Below are 26,393 nucleotides of genomic sequence, written 5' to 3'. Positions count from 1 at the left end.
TAAATGCAAACGTAAACGCTAATGTAATCAGGCCACTGCAAGCAAACCCACATTAACTTTAGAAAGTAAGCTGCTTCCAAATGACAACTTAATATAATACTGTATAACATCTTATTGATTTTTATTATTTAATCCATGAATTAAAGTTTTAGAGTTCAGGCCGCAATATGCTGTCAGGACAGATTCGACGCACCGTAGCATGGTAATTTTAAAAAGATTAAAAGTGTGTTGAAGATGTTGATGCCGAGCATGTATATTGTTAACATCTACCCTAAAGACAGGGACTGTCACCCTGAAAAAAAAACATTTCCACTAAGATAGAAATGTTACATCATAGGACGAAGATGTTCACTCTGTGTAGCTGTGTACGGGTGGTTGTTTCGCTCGGAGGCTAGACGCACATAGCCAAAAACAGCAGCTCGGGTTCAATCCTGTCCTAAGTGTCTCTGCTGTCTTTCTTTCTGTGTCAACTAACAAAGTTGAAAAGAATAACTGTGTATTCATTTGCAGTAATCATTCCTCTTAAGGAGAAAAGTGGGACCAAAACACACCAGCCAATTGCGATCACTTTCAGAGGGTCAAGGTTTTCCCTTTAATGCGTCCCCCTTATCTTCACTACTATTGATGCACGATAAAAATACTTTCATATGAATTTTTAAAAATTCTGAAGGTGCAAAAGGAGTTGAAGGTATGGAAAAAGCAATTAAGTTAGAAAGTTTTAACAATAGCTGAACTACAGTGATCAAGAGTTTATGTTCGGTTTAGGGAAGAAAATTAAATTAATAAAGAAGCAGTGCGCAGTTTATGGGATAAAAGCTCACATATAATGTGAGAATGAAAATTAGGATCATTTTACATTTTACTGATACACAGAAGTTCATTTGCACATAAACTGAAAGTCTTAAATAGCTGCCTCAAACATCTGGGCCACTATACCAAAATACAACCATTTATACAAAAGAAAGACACAATTACAAAATACAGAGATCTTTATGTGCCGAGCGGATCGCTTTTTCTCCTCAAATGCATTTTTATCCAAATCAGAGCAGCATCTTTGTGAGGTTTTTCCATTGGGAAATCAAAGAAAAGTTACTGTCGTCCACTCAAACCTGTGTGTGTTATTTATTAAAGCCTAAAGGGTTCGAGTAACTAAACTGTTCTTTCTGCAGGTCAAAATACGGTTTTTATATTTATAATTATTTATAAATTCATATGATACAGTTTCATTTCATGTCTAAAACATTCAGGTTCACACAGTGGAGCTGATGTTATGATTTTTTCTTGTTGCTAAAAAACCACCTAAATAGGCTTGTGTCAAGTGCTGTTGTCATGCATCTTGTCATGTAGAGTTAAAAGCTAAATTCCTGACACAATTCAGCATCATTACAAAGCTCTCACTGTGCGATGTGGGAAGGCAACGTGTCATAAAAATATAGTTTCATTAGTTATTATTAATCTTAGGCTTTCACAGTTTGTTTTTGCCTTCCTCCCCTCACACCCCCAACTGGATGTGGCAGATGGCTGCCCCACCCTGAGCCCGGTGCTGCCGGAGGTTTCTTCCTGTTAAAAGGGAGTTTATCCTTCCCACTGCCACCAAGCTCGTGCTCAAAGGGGATTGTCTATCCCCTTTGGCTTCTTTATATATATATAAAGGCAACTCTTGTTGTGATTTGGAATTGAAGTTTAATTAAACAGAAAAAAAAAGGAATCTCCTCAAAGGTGCTCGATCCGGAGTCAACACTGCATTTGTTGGGCTCTAATTTTATCATCATTGTGGAATCACATGTTAACAGTTGTAAATATGTGTTGTGCATCAGCAGCAGGATGGTGATTGTGTATCAGATGTTTACCATGAACGAACGCATGACCTGAACAGATCTGGTCATGAAGCCCACAGGCACGGATGATGTTTTAGCGAAGCTGAGCCATTTTCTTTTAAAAAGGGTTTGTTGACCATAAGAGAAATCTCCAGCATCTGCTTTCCAGGAGAGGAGAAACGCTCGGTGGCCGATTAAGAAAAGACGATGGACCACGGAGAAGGAACAGACAGAATGTGACGTAGAGTAAAAATGTGAGAGGAGGGTAGGGCTGATTTGGTAACGGGAGCATTAAAATGTAAGACTGAGTAGCGCCGCAACACCATCAAAACACAAACACTCACATACCCCCAGCTGCATGCGACTAAATATAGTCCTGCTGGAGAGCGACACGGAAAAGAAGGAAGAAGAATCTGGGGAGGAAACAGGAGAGAGGAGAGGGGAGCGGTACAGGGTTAAAAGATGACATCATCCCCTTCCTCCTCATCCTTCTGCTTCTGTCTCATCTATCCATCGATAGGTTCCTCCCTTCATTTTTCTCCTCTGGTCCCTCTCTTCACTCATTCATTTCCCTTCCCTCCCCATCTCTCTGATGTTTTTTTTTTTTTAAATAAGCAAGTACAGCTCAGCTCTTTAAATAAGAGTCATTCTGTTTGGGGCTGAGTGTGTGACACAGAGAGACGGCAAGAGAGGAGGACAGCTTCTGTTTTAGCTACCATGCAAGCCGCCTCTGCAGCCCTGTCATTAAGCGCACATGCTCAATGCACAGATAAAGTGACGCAGAGAGGAAGATAGGATGGGGAGGGAAGGGAAGAGGGGGGGGGGGGGGGGGCAGAAAGAGGTAGAGGGAGATAAAGCAGAGAATGGCACAGTTATAAATAGTAGAAGGAAGCTACAGCAGCTATCAGAGCTGAGACACCATGCAGTGTGTAAAAGTCCGGGCGGTATAAATATCACCTTAAGGGGTTTAGGTGACGTGCTTTAAGTCCATCTCTAAATAATCTAATCCTCCTGAAACACACGATCTGTGCACATCGTGGCAAACTGTCAGGGAAACATGTGCAACATGTATCTTGCTCATATAAACAACATGATTAGGAAGATTAATGAGAAGCGAGGGTTGCGATGTGCGATTAGACGTCCCCCGTTTTATGCGTTTTCAATAAGACTGAAGTGTAAACAACAATTTACCTCCCAGGGAAGCTCAGGACCAGTGATCCTGGTGCTTTAAATTAGAGCAGGAAATACTTGGAAGTTGTCATTTGGTGACGGTACTGAGAATTGGTAATGAGACCAGCTGGGTATTAGCATATAAGATGTGTTGTATGTACAGACTGTTAGAGGCAATCGAGCCTATACTGGCAAACAGAAATGGTTAAAAAAATGTGGTGTTTTGGGGGGTTTTTGCTCTTATTATATTCCTCCAAGTCAGCTCAGATATCAGAACCGCTTTTCATGAAATTTGGTGGCATAAATGTGGTATTCCAGACGTCTGTTCTCCAGTTTCTCCATCAGGTGTCCGAACTACCTCAGCTTCTTACAGTCTCCGCTCTAATTCATCCCAAAGGTTTTTCTATCAGGCCGAGGTCAGGACTGTGTACTGGTGCGCAGTCACAAAGTTGGGAGCAGGAAACTGTCCAAAATGTCTTGGTATGCTGAAGCATTAACAGTTCCTTTCACTGGAACAAAGGGGTCGAACCCAACACCATAATCCCTCCTCCTCCAAACTTGGTGCAAAGCAGTTAGACAAGTACTGTTTCTCCTGGCAACCGCCAAACCCAGACTCGATTGTCACACGGAGAAGCGTGATTCACCACTTCAGGGAACACTTCTCTGCTGAGTCCAGTGGTGATGTGCTTTACACCACTGCATCCGACATTTTGGATTGCATTTGCTTGTCCATGGAAACCCATTCCACCAAGCTCCCTATTCACTGTTCTTGAGCTAACCTGAAGGCCACATTAAGTTTGGGGTACCATTGGGTTTCTTAATTTTTGTAATTATCAGAATGATATGAAAGCTTTAAAAAGTTAATCAGATTTGTGCAAATGATCTTATTTAGTTTATGATCTGCTTTTCAGGGAAATTGTACAAATCATGGCATTAAATAAATTAATATATGAAATCGCTATTCAAACTTCCAGACTGCACTTGAGCTAATCAAGACTGTCACAAGTGTAAGTGGTAAGAGTAATTTTGGGGGGGCAGTTTAATTAATGTAGTGCTTATTTTCTGTCATATGTATTCTATATTGTTATTGTTCTGTATTGTAATGAATTCAAGCTATCTTCTTGAGGCAAAAGCTCAGGCTCCAAGGTGCTCTAAACTCTCAGTTTTAGACATTTTTTACTAGTCCTGGGTCCACATGACATCACTGAGAGAGGATATTCCTAATATGGTCATCTGGTCAGGTAAAAGTGGATTATTCTGAACTGTGAATCATGCAAAGCTACTCTAGTTGAGTCTGAGAACAAAAATAGTGAGCTTGACATGAATATTAAAGGTCTAATTTAAGATAAAGTGAGATGTTTTGTATCCAGGAAACCAAACGGACTTTGTAGGGTACAATCAAACATGATTGTACCCTACAAAGACTGACATGATCTTTAGGCAAGCTGATTTTGTCATCATCGTGGTCTGAATTTTTAAAAGTTGTGCAGGATGTTTGAAAGGTCAAAATAAAATTTACTATAAACTTTAGAAAGGATTGGTCTTGTGGCTTTTAAGAAAGTGACTATTATCTCTTTTTTTCCTATTTTTAGGTCAAATCATCGCTAGGACCTTCTGAGTGCCAAAAAACAAGACAAAATCATACTTATGTATCAGTAATTTCTCATCGTGCATGCTAAAGTAAAACAAAAAAACGAGGTTGAAGTGAAGCTTGTTACTGAATAACAATGACGCCGACAGCCACATCTGAAGACCTGCGCTCCAAATCGCCATTATATTTTAATAGCGGCGGATATCAAAACACGCAGCGAGTCTTTATGCCGTACTCAGCCATTCTCTGTGTGACAAAGGCTGTGAAAGAAACCTCTGTCATGGCAAAAGATTAAGTAGCGCGCTAAGCCCATCTTTAAATAATCCAATGTTACTAATAATACACTTTTCCACCACAAAGCATAATGAACAGAGACCGACTGGGCGTTCAGGCCGCGCGTTCACATCTGTTGTCTGTGATTTATTTATTTTTTGTTGCTTTGGTCATTACCTACGATCAGATTAGTCGCCATCAGGAAATGGATTTCTCATAAGGATCAATAAGAAACAAGCTATTTGAGCTGCCAAGCATCGCCACTCGTCTCCTTTCTTAAAGTCCACACTGGCGTTGACAGCAGAGCGACTTTCAAAGATGTTGAAATTCTCCTTCCGAAACAGAATATTTGCTGTGAGAGATGTAAACACAAATTGGAGACGGTTAGTAAACAAATATGAGAGAAGGTTATCCCAGCTGGAGACATCCTCAACATTTGATTAGCAGCTTTCTGCGCTGCTGTTGTTGCTGCTTTTCACAAACAAGGAAATGTGATAAATGAAAAAAATCTCACATTTCTTGTCCTTGATTTAGGCCGAGCATGATTTTTTTTTTTAAAGCTGCTTGTGATTCATTGCAAACTGGGAGCAAGCTCCTTGCAGCGTATTTATTTTCCTGCTTTTAATATCTCACCCTTCTAAGAGCATTTTCCTCAAAACGACCGTTCACGGCTCGGCCAGGATTTGATGACTCTTTGTTGGCCTTGCTTTGCACATGTGCATATTTAATAGCGAAGCACCTACAAAGGTTGAAACTTGCAGTGATTCAATCAGAGAGCTTATTTACCCGAGCATCGCTGTATTCCTTTAAGGATCCACTGTTTTTTCAGTGACACTGCAGCGCGCGTGCTTATTGCATTGCTGGCCGTTTCATTACATCCTCTCCCCTGCAATATCCTTTTTTTATTTTTTTTTATTTTTTATCTCTACCGTCTCTCCTCCTCCACCTGCCAGCTTAATGCTCAGTCATTTCCTCTCTCCTCATCCACTCCATTTCTTTCATCATCCCCCTCACTTTCTCCCCCCCCCCCCCCCCCACGCTCCCTCTTAATTGATCTTAGACAGTCAGAGAGAGCAAAAACTACTCCATGCCTGCTGTAACCCAATACCAAGGCCCATCCAGCTGGCCCTAACACACACACACACACAGAGAAAGAGAGAGTCATTCAATCGCCCACATGCAATCTGTGTGAGAAGGTGAATGATTTACAGTAAACAGCACATTTAAAACAGAGCCTTCTGTACATTCATTATTTTAATGTGGACAAACACACAGCCCAGACAAGATAAAACACAAACATGTGAACACGGGGGCTGCTCATGTGGGGTTATGATACGCTGCACAGACAATATTTCCCTCGTTGACAGATACAGTATGTAACCCTAAAAAAATGAGAGTAGTGAGGAAAATGAAATACACAAGGATAACTTTAAATACTTAAACATGTGCTTTTTTTAGGGGAAATGAAAAATGTGGAGATTCAGAGGTACAGCTGGATAAAGTGCACCTCGGCTTAGCTCTTTGAGCTAGCACAGCATTCACTGGTGTGGCTAATATTAGCTAATATTTGTAAACCTTATAGATACTGTAAATATTATTGAATTATGGACATGTTTGGTTAAGTGTCTCTACTCTATGACTCCTCTGCCATAGTTTTATTCCACAGGTTAGTACATTTTGCCTTGTTAGCATTAGCCATCAATGGACTAGCAGAGCACCACTGATGTATATAAACACTCATCATGACCATGAACGTCACGGTAATTTGGGGCTTTTAAGGATTTTTTTTAACTGATTATACAGCAGACACCTTTGATGACTAAAAAACAAGAAGTGAGTGCAGAAGTCTGAATTTTAAATTAAATGTTCTCTAATCTACAGGAGTTTAATCAAAAGTTTAAAGTTTGAATACAGAATCAAATAGATAACTTTAATTAGATGACTTTGGTAGCCATCTGATCTTCTTGTGGATTGGTGGAGTTCATTTATTTTGTTGGTTCCCTGTCACGGACCAAGCTTTTAAACAAATTTTCAAGATTGCTGAGATCAGAATTTTGGTCGGCCATTCCAGATGCCTGATGGGCAAAGTGAAGATTCAAGAGTCATTAGTCTAAACAATTGTCTACCTCTGTACCAAGATCTGGAAGAAGACCCAAAATGTCACTTAAAATGTGAAGGAGTTGGTTCCTCGGGAGCAACTCAGGAACCATCAAGTTTCCAGTTCATGCCATGAACTGGAAACTGCTAGAACACACCAGCTTCACTGTCCATGGTGAAGCACACTTTATATCACCTGACCAAGAATGAAGCCAGTGCTCCAAAATCCAATGCCAAATGCATTCTGGAGAAAGTTTGATGATAAGATGAGACAAAAAATTTTGAAGGGGTGAAGCTGAAGCTTTTAAACTTTAAGACTTAAGTACTAACCAAGCATGATGGTGGTAGCATGCTCTGGGGCTGTTGGTTACCAGTGGTATTTGTACATCGCACAAAGTGGATAGAATAGTGAAGGAGGATTGTTGGCTCAAACTAGGATACAATCGGGTGTTCCAACAGAACAATGATCACAAACACACATTAATGCTGGTTTTGAAACAGATAAATCAAGCTAACATTAAGCTTCTGGAATGGACGTCCTAAATTCAACTCAAATCTATTCAAAATTTGATTTAAAGCCAGTTCTGTGCCAGGAAACCAGAAGATTTAAATGATCTCCACCAGTTCTACCAACAACAATGATCACATATCCAGCCAGAGTGCCACAAAGCATCGAGTTGGTCCAGCTGCAACATTTTAACCATATATCAGTGGGGGTGCATGTATACATTTAATCCTGTATGGATTAGAGAAAATTCAAATTTGTGTGCCAATTCTATTTTTTTTTCCAATTCACTAAAGATGGACGCTGTACGTTGCACCCTGGAAAAAGAAAAGTTCATCATGAAAATATTAAAAACCCAAAACTGCTACGACGATCACGCCCCTGATGAGTGTATGTTAACTTGTGACCACAACTGCAGATGCTGCCTTCAGGCTTGTGAGATGCAGAAGGTACGACCTCTTTCTATTAAAAAAAATACTTTGTGATGCTTTGTGACGTTACAGTAAGAAAAATGAAAAGCAGCCAGCAGACCAGTGAGTGCTACTTCACAGGTGCCAATATTATTATGACATTTGATGGTAATCAGCTATATCAAAACAATAAATCCTTTTTAAGCTACCTAAATGAAGTGAGTGTCTGACACTGAATTAAACTACCTTACGTCAGATAAAGCAGACAAAAAGAGATAAACGATTTCAACAATATGCTGACAGTGAAATTGTCCTTTGACTAAGCTGCATGTGTTATTATGTTAAGTGATTTTAAATCATCTAGCAGACAGCCATACTGAAGGGGAAATACTCCGAGTCATCTGCACCTCGTATTACAGAAGACTTCAACCACACTGGATACTGGTTTACATGACGTCAGTAATCCAGTCAGTTTTTACATGATACAGTTACTCTTTACGGGAGTAGCAGCTGCAACTGTGATTTATATTAGAGAATTATGATAGAATACGTATAAAAAAATAAAAAACTGCATTTTTATTTAACTACAATTCTTCTGTCATAGTTGCAGCATTTGCAGAGCACACCTTAGGCAACATGGTAGCGTGGCCGAGCGGTCTAAGGCGCTGGATTAAGGCTCCAGTCTCTTCAGGGGCGTGGGTTCGAATCCCACCGCTGCCAGACTTTTTCTTTTACATAACTTCCTTAAGGATCAATAAAATATTCTGATTCAAGGTAGAAATGCATTGTTGTGTTCTCAATCCACAGCTCTCTTAAAACAGAGAGACAGAAAAACAATGCAGTGTAGCCACTATGTTGCTATAAGGTTACCCATTTTCTGCTACGTATTAACGCAAAGGTTTACACAGCTGCTTTTTATCTACACCTACCGGTCACCGCATGAGGTACCCTTGTTCAACTGCTCATTAATATCTCATCGGCCAATCAAATGGCAGAAACTCTGTACATATCATCAAAATGAGCTGCTGAAGTTCAAGTTAAGTGCTGATCTACTATATTTTCCCACACAACCATCTGTAGCTAGATGGCAGAGGTCATTACAAACAAGAGATGCAGAAGAGCATCTGTGAATGCACAACAAACAACATGAAAGCGTGTATCCATCCTGCCTCCTATCGCTGGTTCGGGCTGGTGGTTTAATGGTACAACCGAGGGTTCCGGTTGGTACTGTTATTGACCATTTCCATCCTTACATGGCCACAGTGTACCCATCTTCTGATGGCTGCTTCCAGCAGGATAACACCAAACCAAAAATAATTTCAAACTGGTTTCTTGAACGTGACAAGGAGCTCACTTTGTACTCAGACGCCCTCCACAGTCACCAGATCTCAATCCACAGATTCACGTCACAGACCTGCAGCTACTGTGTGATGCTATCATGTCAACATGGACCAAAGTCTGTGAAGAATGTTTCCTGCACCTTGTTGAATCTATGACACGAGGAATTAAAAGTAGGGTTCAACCCAGTACCACTATTAGTACCTAATAAAGTACATTATAGAGCAGGGCGATATGACCAAAGATATTTATCACGATATACATTGGAAAATTTGCGATAACGATATAACTGACGATATAATTGACACTAAACAAAATACTTTACAACTCCACAACTTTATTAGTGCAAAAAAAATAAATAAATCAACGTATTTTCACTTAAACAAGCAGCTGTTTTTTATGTGCATTAAAGTTATATAAAAAGTTAACAGTGCAAATGCAAATTCCTTGCTGACAGTTTAACCAAAAGGCATTTCCAGTGGAAATTGACCGACATATCCTCAGCATAACCATGTATAATATCCACAAAACTTAAAAAGAGGTTATACACACATAATACGGTAATATTATGTTGAAGCACAGTACGTATCACTCCGCGAGGCTCCTGCCTACGGTAGCCGCAACGCTCCGACAATCCATCAAGTGGTGCGGGTTCGTAGCTTAGCAAAGTCGTACTAAAACATTTAACAGATTTTTGAGCGCCGTGTACAACATAAAATTGTTTCGAGGTCAGTAAACACAACCAGAATTCATACATAAGGCACACGGGATTATAAGGGGCACTGTCGATTTTCAGAAAAATCAAAGGATTGATTTTAAGTGTGCCATATTTTCCAAAAAACACTTTAATAACGACGGCCCGCTAGCATGCTCTACCAAAAATAGTGCTTTGCTGTGTATCTGACGGACGAAAGCTAAACCAGTTCCACACCACTGAAGTTGCAGCAATTCTGGTTCATCCGTTTCATTCAACGATCCGCTTTCGCCTTTCTTGTTCTCTGTCGCCGGCACGCTTTTTCCGCCATGTGCGTATGAAAACTAAGGCACTGCACATGCACGCTTTACCCATATTCTATCCCGATATTTAATTTTCCTATCGTTGCCCGACATTATACCGGTATTACCGTGAGCGGTATGATATGGCCCAGCCCTAGTACATTATGTTGTCTTGACCACACATTAAATACAACAGCCAAAGTGGCCGGTGAGCGTACATCACCAGCCCAGTTTGCACTGAACCAGTGGAAAGAGTAAGACTTTTATTAGAATTCATCTTCTAACTCAAAGAAATGTCCTTATCCCATTAGCAGAGTGTGACGCTGCCAGATATTAACCTTTATTTATTTTTTAACTTCAAACACAGTAAGTCTCATACTGAACAAAACTGCAGTCTTTTTCTATCTACATAAGATACCATTTTCTTATTCTGTTAGATTTTAGCATCTTCTCTAAGATTTCAATATGAATGTCTGACGGCGTGTTTTTTCCTTCTAATCCCTTCATTGTTAGCCGTGAAAATGGCCCATTTTCGAGAACATTACGAAACACAAGCAGCAGTGTATTTTTGTACTTTCCAAATCAGCAGTGGGAGCGTTTGAAATGCATTTCCTATCAGAAGCAGAGGCACTAAAAAAGCATACTTCGACCTGGTAAAGAGCATTCAGTGGGCTGATAACATAATCAGGCAAATGAAACGCTGCTAAGAAGCACACTTGCAAAAAGACTGACTACCTACTGTGCGGATGAGTATTTCTTATCTTAAAGGGGAACACGAGCTTCTAAACTATTACTTCACATAACCACTTATTCAAAACATGAAATGACATTCAGGTCTTCCTATTATCCCACAATGCATCAACTCACCATCTGTTACTCTGTGAAACAGAGTCCGATTGTTTGTAGCGCTTGTCTCATGTCTGCAGGGTGTTTCGTAGCTTTTAGAGCTGCTTAAATGCTACATCGACTGGCAGAATGGGTTTTGTTCAGGTACGGGAGATTTAACGCTCCCTAAGCTCACACAGCATCCTTTAGGGTCTTCAGTTATTTGAAGACACTCAGCAGCCCTTTGAAAAGCCACTGCTTCTGGCAGCCAGTGATGAAAATGTCAAGGACGGAGAACATCATGCATGGCTATTTGCTTATGAGAATATTTCTTTGGCATGGTTCAAATATCAGTGAGAAATGCCAACGCTAGTTTGCACACGGGCGGCTGTTTGCATGGAAATATGTGCATGCTGCAGTTTTGCTGCTTTCACATAAGTGTGGGAGGTAATAATAAACAACTAGGTATCAATTTTTGATGAGCAGAAATCCAACACCATGGATGACTGCAAGAAACAGCTGTGGTGAAACAAATGCTTCATTATTATTATTATTATTTTGCCCTTCATTTGCTGCTGTTTTACCAATAGGATGGTGAGCCTGACCAAATTGTCCTCTAACTGGGACGGCAAAACTAGAGCCTCTGGTGGCATTCGTTTTACAGGAATAGTTCGAGTATGATCATCTTGTGATTTCCAAATACAGATACATGTTTGCTTATGCCCTAATTTTAAAAGTAGAAAATGAGACATAGGGCAGGGCTTGAAGAAGAGCTTCGACCTTCCCTTTACTTTGGCTCTCCTGTTGATCCATGTTTGGATTACATCATTCACCACAGTCAAATATGCAATGTAAGCTGTAAAAGTGGGGGAGAATGAGCTGCTGGGCCGGGCTGAGCAGAAAGTCTGCTTTGTGTGTTTTCTCTTTGAGCCCCATGATCTCCCCGCAGATGCACACACAGTCACGCACACTCAGACCTTGGGAACATTTTTCGGGCAGCTCAGAACATGATTGTTGATCTGCTGCATAGTAAAACCACAATTTCGACTTTAACTTATTTATATGGCATCAAATGACAACAACAGTCGCCTTACTGTAAGATAAAGACCCTACAATAATAGAGAGAAAAGCCTAATAATCAAGCAAGCACTTTGGTGACAGTGGGAAGGAAAAACTCCCTTTTAGCAGGAAGAAAGCTCCAGCAGAACCAGGGTCAGGGAGGGGCACCCTCTGATTGGTGGTAAAACCTGAAAAAGACCTAATCCTAAACTCTAGCTCCTATCATGCTTATTTGCTATCTGGACATCACTTCTCTGTACAGTAATAACATTTGTCCTGCAGTGCAGGTGCTTTTATTTTCATTCACCATGTGGGCTTTTCTATTAGCACACATATTATTTCATTTTAACCAATCACTGTTGATATTTCTACCAGCAGCAATGGCACCTCTGCTTTGATGTTATTGCTCATGGTGTGTTTTGTTCTTCATGTCGATTCAGTCTGTTTGAGAAAGAGGTTGTGCGGATTGTACATGACCTACATGAATTACTGTAAATCAGACAAGAACGTAAGCACAGTGGAAGCACAGGCCTCTAGTATACTGTACTATATTAAGTGCAACAGGAAGAAAAGTGCGAAACTTAGCTGCAGAGGGAACAGAGACTGAGTGGATGTCAAGGTCAGTGGATGTCAGGCCTGCTCACAGCAGTTGCAGGTTCCTGTTTTAATCTATGGCAACAGCTGGCTCAGTAATCTCAAAAATCATCCTGAATCACATACGTGCAAATTCTCTTTGGTGTGGGAAAAGGCCACAAATCTTAATCACAAGTTTGCATGTCTGCTGACTAGATGTCGAACAGGAATGTGACCTTAGTCTCGTTGGCCTGCCAGCAGCGACACAAGACCCGTGACCGAGGAGCTGTGCTGGTGTCTGTGGCCCCAGGGGAGAGCATCGCAACTGTGAAGGAGCATTGAGCTAACAGCCTGTTCTCTATCTAGGCAGGCAACTGCAGTGCACCTGAGCAAATGGAGGACTAAAACCGGGACAAACTCAATGGGCACCCCAAGCTAATAATTCTGCAATCAAATTCTTCTATAATATGTAAAGAAAAAAATGCCAAAACTCTGGATCTGACTGGTGAATCCCTTTAGGGATATGTGCAATTAATTAGACGATTAAATATTTTTGCCCTCTGTTGGCACCAGAAATACTAATAGGTTAAGCTAATTATCCATATTCATTTATGTGCAACAGCAATTAACTGTTGTTCTTAGATGCCCTTAGCCAGCACTATAGTCCCATCAGACAGCAGCACCACTCTCACTATGTGACAGGAAGTTGTATACAAGAAAGGTGGAAAGTGAGACGAATAAAAGCCTGGCAAAACACAGCTGGCATCTACCATACAGTCATTGTAAATGAACCTGAATCCATAAATCATGGAGTCTATGGTGCTAGCAGTGGTGTTGCTAATAGAGGTGGCAATCACATGACACATAAAATCAAATGTATCTAATAAAGTATTGATATTCGGCGTCTATGCATTAATACAATATCGCCACACAAAATATTGCCATACCACGCTATATATCAACCCCACCCCCACCCCTACGTGCAACACTAACCTGACTGTATGTGTGTGCAATGTTCTGCCATTGAGTTAAGTGGTTTAAACCGCTATTCTTTCTAATGGCTAGCAAAGGCCAACTCCCTCTGGCGGACAGATCTGTTAAGAAGTCTGTTGGAAAACGAGCCTCAACATCTTTGCTCTTTGACCTTAGTGAACACCCTCCTGATGAGTTTAGTTTCAAATCCTATCCTATAGTACTGCATGATGTCTGTTTTCTTAATTCTTGATCCCTGCTAGAGTAAAAAAGGATAATAAAAACAGTATGGCATGTCTACCAAGCAACTGACAAGTCAACGAGCCAATGAGTGCACAGTATCTCTCAGTTCCTCAGTCGGATCCACCCTCGCTCATCATGTCCAGTTTCAAAACACTGAGATGGAACCGGAAAAATACTTTTCCTGAAGCTTCATATTGGATTTTACTGACCCAGAGGGTGACGTTACGGTGACTATCCATTGTTATAGTCTATGTCACAGGTGTCGAACTCCAGGCCTCGAGGGCCGGTGTCCTGCAGGTTTTAGATGTGTCCTTGATCCATCACAGCTGATTTAAATGGCTAAATTACCTCCTCAACATGTCTTGAAGTTCTCCAGAAGCCTGATAATGAACTAATCATTTGATATTGGTGTGTTGAAACAGGGTGATATCTAAAACCTGCAGGACACCGGCCCTCGAGGCCTGGAGTTCGACACCCCTGGTCTATGTGCTCTGCACAGCTGAAAGTCACAAACATGTTATCAGCATTTAAAAAAGCTTCAGTTATTAAAGAGGTTGATATAAGAGCTTCAAAGAGCTCAAATATCTACATGGACAATGTTTAACCTTTAATGGTGATTAATTTGATCAGTTCTTACTTTCTTACCAGTCAATTAATCTATATTTTTCACTCATTTTAGTGACTTGGTTTCCTGCAAAATGACTTCTTTAGGATTTGGATTGCTCATCGACTAACGGATGGATGGGTGGTTAGGTAGGTAGAGAGCTACCATGTGCTGCTCACTTTCAGACTGATTCGGGTATTTTACAAAAGGAAACAGGGAAGAGAGGACCGCGGACAGTTAGATCCACTTGGCTACGTTCCCAAACCATTAACTCCCAGCGTCTTTACTGGACACCATCCTCAAGTGTTTTATAATTTTTTAATGCAATGATGAAAGTGTGGAGAGAGCGGAAAGGAAGGCAGTGCTTTCACCGTGTCTAAAACATCGCTGATGCCGGTCTGTTGGCTCTGTATGTGCTGATATGCTGGTTCTCTGACTTTATAATCACCTGCTTTTGCTGAAATTGAACCGGATCTCATTTGTGAACGCTAATTATTGACATCTATTTAAAACTTTGCTGTTAAAGCTCAGTTTTAACAGGAGAATTTAGATTTTAATAAAGCAGAACCACTCAAAACAAGAGCACGTGCTAATTGCAATAAAGGGGATGTCTAATATCATGATTTCATGAAAGTGGAACAGAAATGTGAGGTTGTGTCAGCTGTTCTTAAAAAAAGTATTCCTGGATCTTTTTTTAAAAAGAGTCTTTTGCTAGTAAAGGATTTAACAAATCATAAATTTCACGTTTTAAAAAGGCGTTTCTATTTAGACCAAATGTCCTCTGCACATCGAAGCAGCCGCTTTGAAGAACCAGTCCTAAAGCACAGCGCCCAGAGAGCAGTGAAATGCCTGTGTTTGTGTGTGAGTGTACGTGCGCACATGCATGCTGCAGGCCAACTATGAATACACTGTAAAAAAGGATTATAGGGACCCAGTATCCTTCACCCTTCATCTGTGGATTAATTGACTTTCTTGGCTGTGCCTGCTACTCTTTTATTAGCCAGTTCAGTGTTCCAGATCAGCTCCCTGTTTACACAAGTCTCATGTGTTTATCTCACATTATTCATCTTTAATGCAAAAAAACCTTCATAGTAGTCTTTAATTTGTCTGATTTATCCCTAACTATCTGAAGAATAATATTAATAACACTCCTTCATCTTGTAATTCAAGAAACACTTCGACGTCAAATCACCAGCCCTGAATCTCAATCACAAGTCAATACCTTGTTCAACAAAACACTAGCAAGGTAGTTGCTCCCTTACACTAAAGTTTAACCAGTCTGCTTTATACATGTATTTATGTCATATCTGTGAAATTCGCCGTAACAGTTAATATGACTGATTACAGCATCAGTATGTGGTGCTAATTATGGTCCATTGCCAGCATTTTTTAAAATCCAGCAACCTTAGATTAGCTGATACCTGTCTACACATCTAATAATGTAACTCATAAATTGTATGTTATATAAACTGCTTTAGCAGGTCTAGAACTGCTTCAAAATTGCAAGCTGCTTTGCAACCCACCTCCAAGTAGGGCTGGACAGCTGAGCTTTAATCTCAATCACAATTTTGGTTCATTAAAATAAATAAAAATGACTGAGCAATACTAAAACTGCATGCTCTGCCAACAAAACGCAAAGCAAAGGCAAATCAAGCGCTCCCTAAATCGGCGCCTGATACTGTGCCTGCATGTGCCAATCACAGCTGTTCCCTGGACCGCACAGTGTGGAGTTCCCTGAGCACGCTTGACCTCCGTGATATGCAACAGATAACACAGCACTGACACAAAATTCAAATTTGTGGCACAGCAGAAGGTGAAGAGCTTGTCCCTTGAAGCAGATCGTCATCTGTTGTTTGGAAATAATTCAGATTTAGGGCAAGAGACGTTAACCAAGAAGAAATCATAAGGGCGCCACGTGGCTGCACTGCAAAGAAACACAAGTTAGTCAGCCGTTTAAAAACACGCCACAATCTGCAGCACGACCAGTGCACGAGGCCAAAGAGAAACGGCGCAGCATCCGACACAAACTCGCACGTCCAGGAAAAGGAGGCTGCACAGCATGTCGGCGTGTCAACACCACCCACAAAGATGAAGTCTGAACTGAAGTCAGTAAAGCAATCGCATCCCAGTTTGCAAGATATGGCACAATACGTGATCGATAATCAGTAAATAACGACGACTTCAGCAAAATGGTCAAGACACTGGACAAAAAAGATGTTTTCGCCTTTTTCTGCAAACCTGCGCTGATGGCAAAGATCACAGGAGAAGTGGAAAGGCATACACAAGTTTCAAGTTTATTTTATTTACATTCATCCTGCAGGCACCACGAATGTATTTTGCTTCTAGGAGACGCACAAACACACATTCGTCTGCAAAGATAAACTCACAGGGCTGCAGCACAGTGTTAAAGTGAAGCAGCTCTGTTGATTTAATTTTGCATTAAGCTTTGGTACAATTTATATTTCATACTTTTCTTCAATGAGATGCTCTGAATTTAGATAAATAAAGAGGAGCAAATTTATTCTGCTGCAAAGGAATGGTGCAGCAAATGTGCAAACAGTTTACATGACAGTGAAGTAAAAGCATTTTTGCACTATATTTAGTGATTGATATTGATCAAAATAACTGTGATAATCATTTCCCTCCATCCCACGTGACTCAATAAAAGTCCAAATACAACTCAACTTCTAGACATTTGCTGTCCACCTCGCTACACTTGCTGTTCTTAGAGATCTGCATTGATTCTGGACTGAACTTTGTCTTCGTCTAACCCACAAAAAAAGATATTTTTAAGACAGATATATTTCACAGGCTACTCAGATCGCAAAGCTATGAATGGATTCCATGCTAAAAGGGACCATTAATATGGTCAGTGAGGAAATGAACCTCTCAGAGATCAGCTAACAGCTTGAGGAACTTTACACGATAATACTACAGATCGTGGATCGGAAGAGACCAGAGGACTGGCCTGTTTAAGGCTTCTGACCTGAAAAAGACACGCTGTTAGATCATTCCTGCTGTCCAGTCATTCATAATCTCTGAACTCAGTTGAAAATGTTGTTTTTCATTCAAATTTCCCAAAACCTCCCTTTTGTACGTTTGCTATTTTACATTTAGTGACTCACTTTTCACTGCAATGCCTTTTGAATACCACTAACGAGAGAGTTGGCTTTAAGCTACTGAGAGCTTTTAGTGAAAATATACGGTTCCATGTGCAAATAAGTTGTTTTGAAGCAAAATCAAGCACATGTTTTAAAAAAGTCCTTGGTTCTCTATATTTCTGCTCTAAGCCATCCATCCATTCCACTGATCCAAATCAGGGTTGTGCGGGTGCTTGAGCCTACCCCAGATGCCACAGGGCGAGAGGTGAAGGACACCCTGGACAAACAGACTGTTACAAAACTAACACAGAAACAGCCACAGAGGCGGGAAGGTTAGCGCTGTTGCCCCACAGCAAGAAGGGCCTAGGTTTGAATCCAACCTGGGGGCTTTCTGTGTGAGCCAGAATAGTTGACTGTTGCTCAGCTTAAACACTGCTAAAAATGTGTATTTCTATGATATATTCTAGTTTGCTGTTAAATGTCAGGTCTTCCAGTTTCATTTCTGTCATGTCACAAGAATGAGATGAAGCTTTGCTCAGAGCTTCGAGTGCAAGAAGCAGGAGGAGGAGTTCAAATTAACAAAGAGAATGTGACTCCCTGGAGGGAAAAACACCCACAAGTCTGTCTACACTTGGCCTACATACTTCCCGTTAGAGACTTCCCCACACCAGACGCTTCTCCTGCTGCAGAATCTTACTATCAGTTCCTCAAGGGGGTCCAGAAACAGTGCAGCAGCAGTAGTCCAGTAACTGGGACTTCTACAGGACATGTGCAGAGACCCACCTCAACCAAAGGCGCTGTACTGATGCGGTAAAAACCTCTTATCACCTTGCTGCACACACCCCTCGCTCACGTGCTTCAGAAGAAGTTAAAACGCAGGCGCACACAGCTCACGCCTCCTCTGAAAGCACAGAGGTCTTCTTTTCAGAGGGTTAATGGGAAGAGATTGCAGGCTAAGTGAAAGGGGGAGTAACCTTATAAAGAAGGGTCAGAAGGACACACGAGCACATGCAACCTGCTTTTGTACTGTACACGCAAACGAGAGAGACAGGAGTAAAGCCACGAAGCCAGAGAAGAGCAAGAACGTATATAAAAAGGACGGAACATGAAGCGATGGGGTTTGTTGACTGAGTGAAGCAAAGTACAAATTTATTGATCTGGCCAGCTCTAACGTGTACTCGCTGCCTAAACACAAAGCCTAGCAAGAAAATATCTGCTGTTAAAGAACCTGTGCATGAAATCAATGCTGCAGCACGTTTATAGAAAAGCCATAATGTCAGTGAACTCTTTTTACGCCCGTTACTGTTCAAGAACAAAACCAAGCATCCACAAACCAAAGACATTCAAACAGCTAAAGCTCAGAGCTGACAGCTGGATTCAGAAAATTCTATCATCCATGAATCCATGCATTTACTTCACTTTACTATCTTTGTTTTACTTTACAGTCCACTGCATATTCATTTAGCTATTCCAATCACAGGTTTTCCACAGTATGATGTTGGGATGCACCAATTCCAGGCTGGGCTAAGAAACAAATCTTCATTATAAAAGATAAACAGAAACAATCTTTAGCCACCGCAAACATTAATGCACACGTAAAGCAGGCCATGCCTAGTGGCTTGACCAGGAGGCTTCACCCAGGCAGGTAGAATATACAGAATATGCAGGGTGGTGCATTTGCATCCCCGGGGCTTGAATCTAAAAGGCCACAACACGCCTGCACAGATCAAATTGGCCTCTGTGTAGTAACTGCAGCTCTGGGATTACAGCTATGGCAACGACAGACCTGCAAATAGCGCAGCTCTGCCTGCCTTCATGGTGGATGCTGCACCAGCCTGAATGTCAACATCTTTGGCGTTTCACAGATTTTACAACCCGAGGTCTATTCACCGAGGCAGTCTTACTGACAGTGACCGTCAAGGGGAGAGGCCTCATGATGGAGAGACTCTTCTCTCATCCCCCCCGCCCCACCCCACTATCAGCCAATCAAGAAGACAAGCACATGTTGGATGGGTTTGCTTAGTGTGGGTGAAAGTGGTCAATGCAAATGAAGTGACTCCATGCAAGCAATTCATCTTCAAGAAAACAAAAGACAAATTATAAAAAAGCTCAAAAGGAAGCATACGGTCTGATGAGAGCTCGTCTCAAACAAAAAAACAGACACTTCACTGTCACCTGACTGAGAAACAGTCACATCTCAAAACCACCTAAAGGACAGAAATGCAACGATGATTCAATGCACGGACTACTTCTGCTCCTCCACTGCAAAAATTCACTGCTGCTTTAAAAGGACCTTAAACTGATTCTGTTATTATTTGGCTGTGAAATACTGCGATGGTCATTTTTTCACTTGTTTCCGACATTTGACAGGAGGGGGGAAATATGCATGACACATGTTAATCTATTAACTGCTAATGAAAAGGACTGTTTGTCCCAGCACAGAGGAGAAGAAGAATAACAACAACAGCAAAAACAACAACAACAGGCCTTTTACTAGGGGTGCAACGATATTCGTATCGATATTGAACCGTTCGATACAGTGCTTTCGGTTCGGTACGCATATGTATCGAACAATACTAAATTTTTAATTTATTTTATCAACTTTCCTTCTGACGATGCTGTCTGTGTTGAGCGCTCAGTGAATCTGCGTTCGACTACTCCGCCTAGGCTCGACAGTGCAGCCTAGGCGGAGTAGTCGAACGCAGATTCACTGAGCGCTCAACACAGACAGCATCGTCAGAAGGAAGAGCGCAGGGCAAGCTAGCGAGACAGAAGTTAAGCTCTCCTTGTAACATGGACCTCCCCCACCCTCATTCAGATCTGGCGTTTGGAATTATTTTGGTTTTCATGTGACGTATGACCCTGAAGGTAAGCGAGTCATGGACTAAAGTAAAACAGTATGTTGGATGTGCCAGCAATGCTCAATTACATGGGTGGGAACTAGTGTGTTAGCGCAGTTAGCTCGTTAACGTGTTGGCCGTCTAGCCCCATGCACGGGGCGATCGGCGGTAGCTCGTTAACGGAGATTTGCCGTGTTGTGGCGTTAAGGTCATTTCAACGAGATTAACCTGAAAGCACTAGTGGGAACACAACGAATATGACTGCACATTTACGCCGACATCATCCTAGTGCAAAGACAAGTGGAAACAGAAAAAAAACAAGCAAGCATGCTACTAACTTTAGCCGAGTCATTTAGACAGCTGTTAGCACATGATTCTCCTTATATATGTTTAATATGCTGCTGAGAATATAGCCCAGAAGAAGCGGATAGTATAACTTTTATTTTGGAAAGAGACATTTCTCTGTAATAAACTCTCTTTTCCAAAGATGAGTGATTCCTCAATCAGATACAGGGCTCGCAATATCGCTAGCCCGACGTCCTGGAGCTAGCGATCTTTTCAGTCGGGCTACCAAAATCTATCTCTGCCCTGCCCGTCGGGCTATTGTAGGAAGGAAAAATATATGTCAATGCTTTTGCATTCTTTCAGAAATGTAGCTGGGTAATTATGTCATTGGCATCGGTGAGCCACTGTCAATATGTGACATATTGAAATCGCGTTTGAATTTGCGCTTGTTTTTTTGCTTTCACTTTGCAATGACAGCACTGATCTGTGAGTGATGATAATTTGTGCACCAATTCCTCTGACATCGTCTTATTAATCGTTAGCTTACTATGCAAACATGACAAGTGAAATCTCCCGCAGCTTAAACATGTGAGAGGTTGATCGCGCAGAGAATCGCTGAGCTTATGTGAGTGCGTGTGTAAAAGCAGCAGGATATATATTTCACTACGATGACCTGGATGACTGAGAACCTTCACAGACAGATATATATTTTAGTTCTGCTGAGCCAAATAAGACAGGTCAGGGCGAAGAAGTGACAGCCAAAGAAAAGCTTACCACAAAACGGAGAAGTTATGACAAATCAGACTATAAGGCAAAAAGAAAGTGCAGCTTTATGGTTTCATGGACAAAAGAATTTCTGTGGCTGCAATATGACGAGCTAAAAAACCAGGGCTGCACATAAGTGGTCCGCAGGTGCGCATTCGCTGTCAAAATAAAAAAACACGCACAAGGGTTAGGGTTAAATTTAAAAACTGTACTTTTGAGTTAAAATATATATTTATAATTTTAATAAATGACAAATTAAAAAGGCATGAACATTTCTTTTTGTATCGAAAAAATATCGAACCGTGACACCAAAGTATCGAACCGAACCGAACCGTGAATTTTGTGTATCGTTGCACCCCTACCTTTTACATATCCAAAAGAAGACAGGCAGCAGATCTGTTAAATAAACCAAATCCACCACCGTCACCTCCGCCTGTCAGACCTGACAAGGACTGAGAGGAGAGCATGTTTAAGTGGAAACCAGTCAGTGGATAAGTGTGTGTGTTGTGTTTTAGTCATGTAGGTGAGCAAAGAAGGCAAACACAGAGAGTTGACTGTGACCTTTTACTGTCACAGCTTTCTCAGTGTCACATGTTCCAGCTGTTGTTTCTCACATTGATCTGTGGCTGCTTTGGGGGAATCAGAGCCTCACCTTTGAGCAGGGGCAGCGGGGTGAGCTCCACCTGGGAGCTCTGGTAGCGGAACTGAGAGGAGCTGTGGGACCTCCTCTGTCGGGCCCTGCGCATGGACCTTCGTGGGAAGCCATCCACCTTCTCCGCGGACGGCACCGAGAAGCTGGTGGTCGGCGAGGACGGGCTGGACGGAGGCAGCTTGGTCGTCTCCATGATGGCTGGAGGTGGAGGTGGTGTGGATGCTTTTGCGAGTGAGTGTGTAACGAGGGGGAATGTTTATTAAGAGGATGTAAGGCTGAATAAAGCAGAGGATGAGGGTGGAGGGGGGGGGGGGGGGGGGGGGAGTGGGTGGCTATCTGAATCACAGATGGATTATCAACTGATCAGAATAAAAAAAAAAAGCGGCTCCAGGGGTGGTGGTGGTGGAGGAGGAGGAGGGAGGAGGAGGAGGAGAGGGGTGAGAGATAGAAAGTATGGATGGGGGAGAAAGGTGCAGAGGCGGAGGAGAGGTGAGGAGAGGTGAGAGAGAGCTAGATTTTCTAGGGGTCCAGTCACGTGCTGCGCGCCTCGTTGTCTCTATCAGAGCCGGACTGGAAATGGCATCTTCGTCATCGTCATCATCATCCTCGAAGCTTCAGCTTTTCACACACAGATGAAAAGAATCGCTTGTGTATCATCGCCGTGCAGGAGTAGCTTGGAACAGCTACCAGATGATGCTCAGACAGGCGCGTCTCCTCCTCACACACACACAGACACACACACGCCTCTGCTGCTGCTGCTGCTGCTGTATTGGCGTCACACACCGCCTAAGTCATCAGCCTGGATTTGGATGTTTATTTGCTGTATGATATCAAGCAGCTGAGCTCCTGATAGGCTTAAAAAATAAAGACAAAAAGCACCTCCTGTTTATCCGGATCAGACGCAAACAAACGCCCTCCGTGCCACTTCACAGCTTCTTCTCCTCGATTTTTTTTATCAATAAAAATCAGTGCTCGGTCCTGGCGGTGAATGATGATATCATAAAATCATCAATCTGGGCCCACTTCAGCTGCGGCATCACTGTTGTCCTCCTGCCTCGTTTCCCCCCCCTCTGTAATGGGTCCTTCTTTAAACCGTTAAAACCTGATATTTCTTTTTTTTTTCTTTGATTTCTTTGAAGGCTAAAGATGTTATAGTCCACTCAGCCTCCTCCTCCTCCTGCCTTCCTTCAACCGTATCAGGGCGGGGAAACAAGCGGTCCCTCACCGCACCGACATGTGCAGGTCCTCCGATGTAACGGCGAGCCCCGCAGCTCCGCTCGGCGTCTCCCTCCGCGGTCAGAGGACAGGGAAAAAAGGTAAATGAAAGAAAAAAAGAGGCCGCTCCTCCGCGCAGGGGCAGCCGGCAGAGGAAAAGCTGAAGGCCTGTGTTATACAATAGCAAAACCGTCTGCGTCTGACACACTGACGCGGTTTTTTTTGTTTTTTTTTCCTCCTGTACCCCCTTCTCCGTTCCCGTTATCCGGTTGTCCTACAGCGACTCAATGAGCTGCGTCAACATGCACGCGATGAGTCGGAAACATACCGGAAATGAAGCTTCATGACTTTCAAAATAAAATAGGCTACCTGTGCAAGCGTGTGTCTGGATTGCGGAAATCAAGCCCCTTTTCATAGACTGTACATAAAAGATGATAGTAGACAAACTGACGTCACTTTTTGTCAGTGACGTTTCCTATTCTATATCAGCAGCTACTTGAAAATCACAAAAGAATAAAGAGTAACAATAATAATGGCCAATAAGGCCAGTACACCAGCGCCGCAACATCATCACACAGTCACTTTTATTAATGCTCGCCGTTAAGGTGCTTTGAGACTCTGCAGCATCCAGTAGTATTATTTTGCTATTTCCATATAGTTGTGTATGTTGTACCGGTGCACGCTACAAGAAGTACAAGTGCACTTGTTGCCAAATGCAGTGATCTGATTGGTTAAATCTGTGTGTCTGGATCTGGAAATTGAGCTTTGTTCAAAAATTAAATGCTGCAAATTCATCCAGCAAAATTACTCGGTCAGTGTGAACGGCTGTATTAATGATAAGTGAATCCCAAAAATCTTTTTGATTAACGATATATTTTCACAAAACTTTTCTAAATGCCTTAACTGTGACCATAATTTATAAAATGAACGTCACCCTTTAATAAATAAGACTGGAAACTAGTGGCCTTGACCTCTAGTCCCTGGTCCCAGGTAATTCTAAACAACTGTACTTCTGCTTTACAACCAGAGGAGTAATTGTGAGAGCAATTGTGGCTTAACTTTTCAGACCTAAAAGCTGTTTTAGCCTGTGAGGGTTACTGGTGGAGCCTAAGGGCTTCTGTGTAGTCACAAAAAAGGAAACTTCAGAGATCTAAATAGATTTTAATACGGCAACCCCTTAAGACAGCTCCTCAGGATCATCATGGATGTCAATAAGCCTGGTTACTTTGGTAACTGCAGTGCTATTGGACTGAAGCATTAACGTGCAGGTAGAGATGAAAGCAAGGTTGAAAGTCTCTTTTTGATTTCTCTAGTTCAGTCTAGACAACAACAGCAAGATGTACCAAATAAAAACTGAGCTCAGGAATTCTTTCTTTATAAGTATAATGGATGCGCAGAAAGAACTTCTTACTCGTTCTGTTCTACACAGATACTTTCATGGTTAACAGAGAAAATCCAACATGTTTAACTTCTTTTCGTGTACAGGCACTAAGCACTAAGGCGGTCAGCTATGATGAATCTTCTCTGGCATTTTTCACTGCGGAGTACAGGCTCAGCCAGCAAAAAAATAAAAATAAAAAATAAAGATTTTATTTTGAAAGCGCTGAGCAGATGCTGCCTCGTCTCACTCTCCGCGTCTTGACGCAGGTTCCTCAGCCTTGAGGTGGTGCAAGGAGAGAGAGGAGTGAGCCTCCTCCACTGCGGATGACGCTATATGATGGAGTTATTTATTTATTTGCCTTTATTTACGCGTGGCCGGCCCTGGCTTTTTAAAGCCGCTCGATTATAAGCAGGTGTTTCATCGGCGTTCCTGCTCTTGCCGCACCACCTTTGGCTTTCTCACTGCCGTTTCATCCAGTAAAGAAATATCCCCTCCTATCCTCCATCAGTGCACCGCTTTGACGCTCACCGCCTCCCCCCCCATTCCTCCCCCTCCCTTTTCCCCCATTTTGCTCTCCTCCTATTTGAGGTGAAGCTGGCTTTGAGGATCAAGTCCCATCCATTGTTCTTCAGCCCGCTCAGCCACTTGCTCGCGCTCACTCTCTCGTGTAAGCACACACGCACGTGCATTTAAAGGCGCATTTATCCGCGCCTTTCATCTGTTTCTCAAAGTCACACACACACTGATTTTCTCCCCATAAACACACACAAGCCTATTTTGTCTCATAGAGACTACAGTGCAGTAAGTGCTGTAACTGCGCATGCGTCCTTTGCTTTACATTACACCCTTGTCCCCTATGTGGTGTATCAGGTGAGTTCACCCAGTCATCTTCCGGGATAAAGACACACACACAGAGTTTACAGTGTGGGTCAGGGCAGCATTGATGCTCTGCTTTACATTTGCTATCAGGGAGGCTGTGGTGCTGTTAGAGACGCGCGCTGGTTAACCGACATTCAACAGCATTTTGGAGCTTTTTATTAGAGCAGTCTACAGTTGTTAGCTGTGCACAGTGGGCATTGTGGAGTCTGTTGGGGCCCCTCCAACCAGCATTCATCACCATTATGTTATGAGTAGTCTGACAGCACCAACAGCAGTCCTCTAAAACAACAAGGAAAACATTACTACAGCAGAGACCTTGTTTATTTTAGCAACAGTGACCAAGACCAGGTTGTCTGGTTATGCAGTGTTAATACTATAGAGTGCTGTGCAAAAGTAACTCCTCATTCTGTTATGCTTTGACAGAAACAAGAGGAATAGATGCACTGGTTTACTGAAAGGTTTGCAAACATATGAGGATATAAATACCAAAAATAGAGTTTGTACAGTTATTGAAAGTCACAGCCTGAACTCTCTTAGGCAGCTTTCTCGACATTATTTTCAGTAATCTTCAGGAAAAGTTCTCCAGGCTTCTTGAAGGACATTCAAAGCTCTTCTTTGGATGTTGACTGCCTTTTGTTTTATCGCAGTGAGACTATTTCTGTCGAGGCTTCTGTGAACAAGTGGATCCGTTGAAGGTCCAGATGCCACTGCTGTAGTTTAAGGTTTCTCAGCCCTCAGGGCACTACCAGGCACCCGGTGCCCCGAGCAGTCATCTGCCTTGCCTGGTGTCAAGAAGCACATC

General features: G+C 42.1%; 1 protein-coding gene across 2 annotated transcripts in view; it reads right to left on the bottom strand.

The window, feature by feature from the left end:
• ppp2r5b (protein phosphatase 2, regulatory subunit B', beta) overlaps positions 1-22,345 on the bottom strand; it is a 51,653-nt gene extending 29,308 nt beyond the window's left edge. For both annotated transcript variants that reach the window (XM_082526020.1, XM_082526021.1), the window contains exon 1: positions 22,117-22,345. In XM_082526020.1, the coding sequence (XP_082382146.1) occupies positions 22,117-22,309 (193 nt within the window). In that variant the 5' untranslated portion in view covers positions 22,310-22,345. The remainder of the gene's footprint in view (positions 1-22,116) is intronic.
• Positions 22,346-26,393: the final 4,048 nt, after the last annotated feature.

This window comes from Aulonocara stuartgranti (assembly GCF_965226115.1).
Source record: "Aulonocara stuartgranti genome assembly, chromosome: 3".
Classification (NCBI taxonomy): Eukaryota; Metazoa; Chordata; class Actinopteri; order Cichliformes; family Cichlidae; genus Aulonocara; species Aulonocara stuartgranti.
Note: the sequence above shows the minus strand (reverse complement) of the source record. Positions and strands in the feature narration are given on the sequence as shown.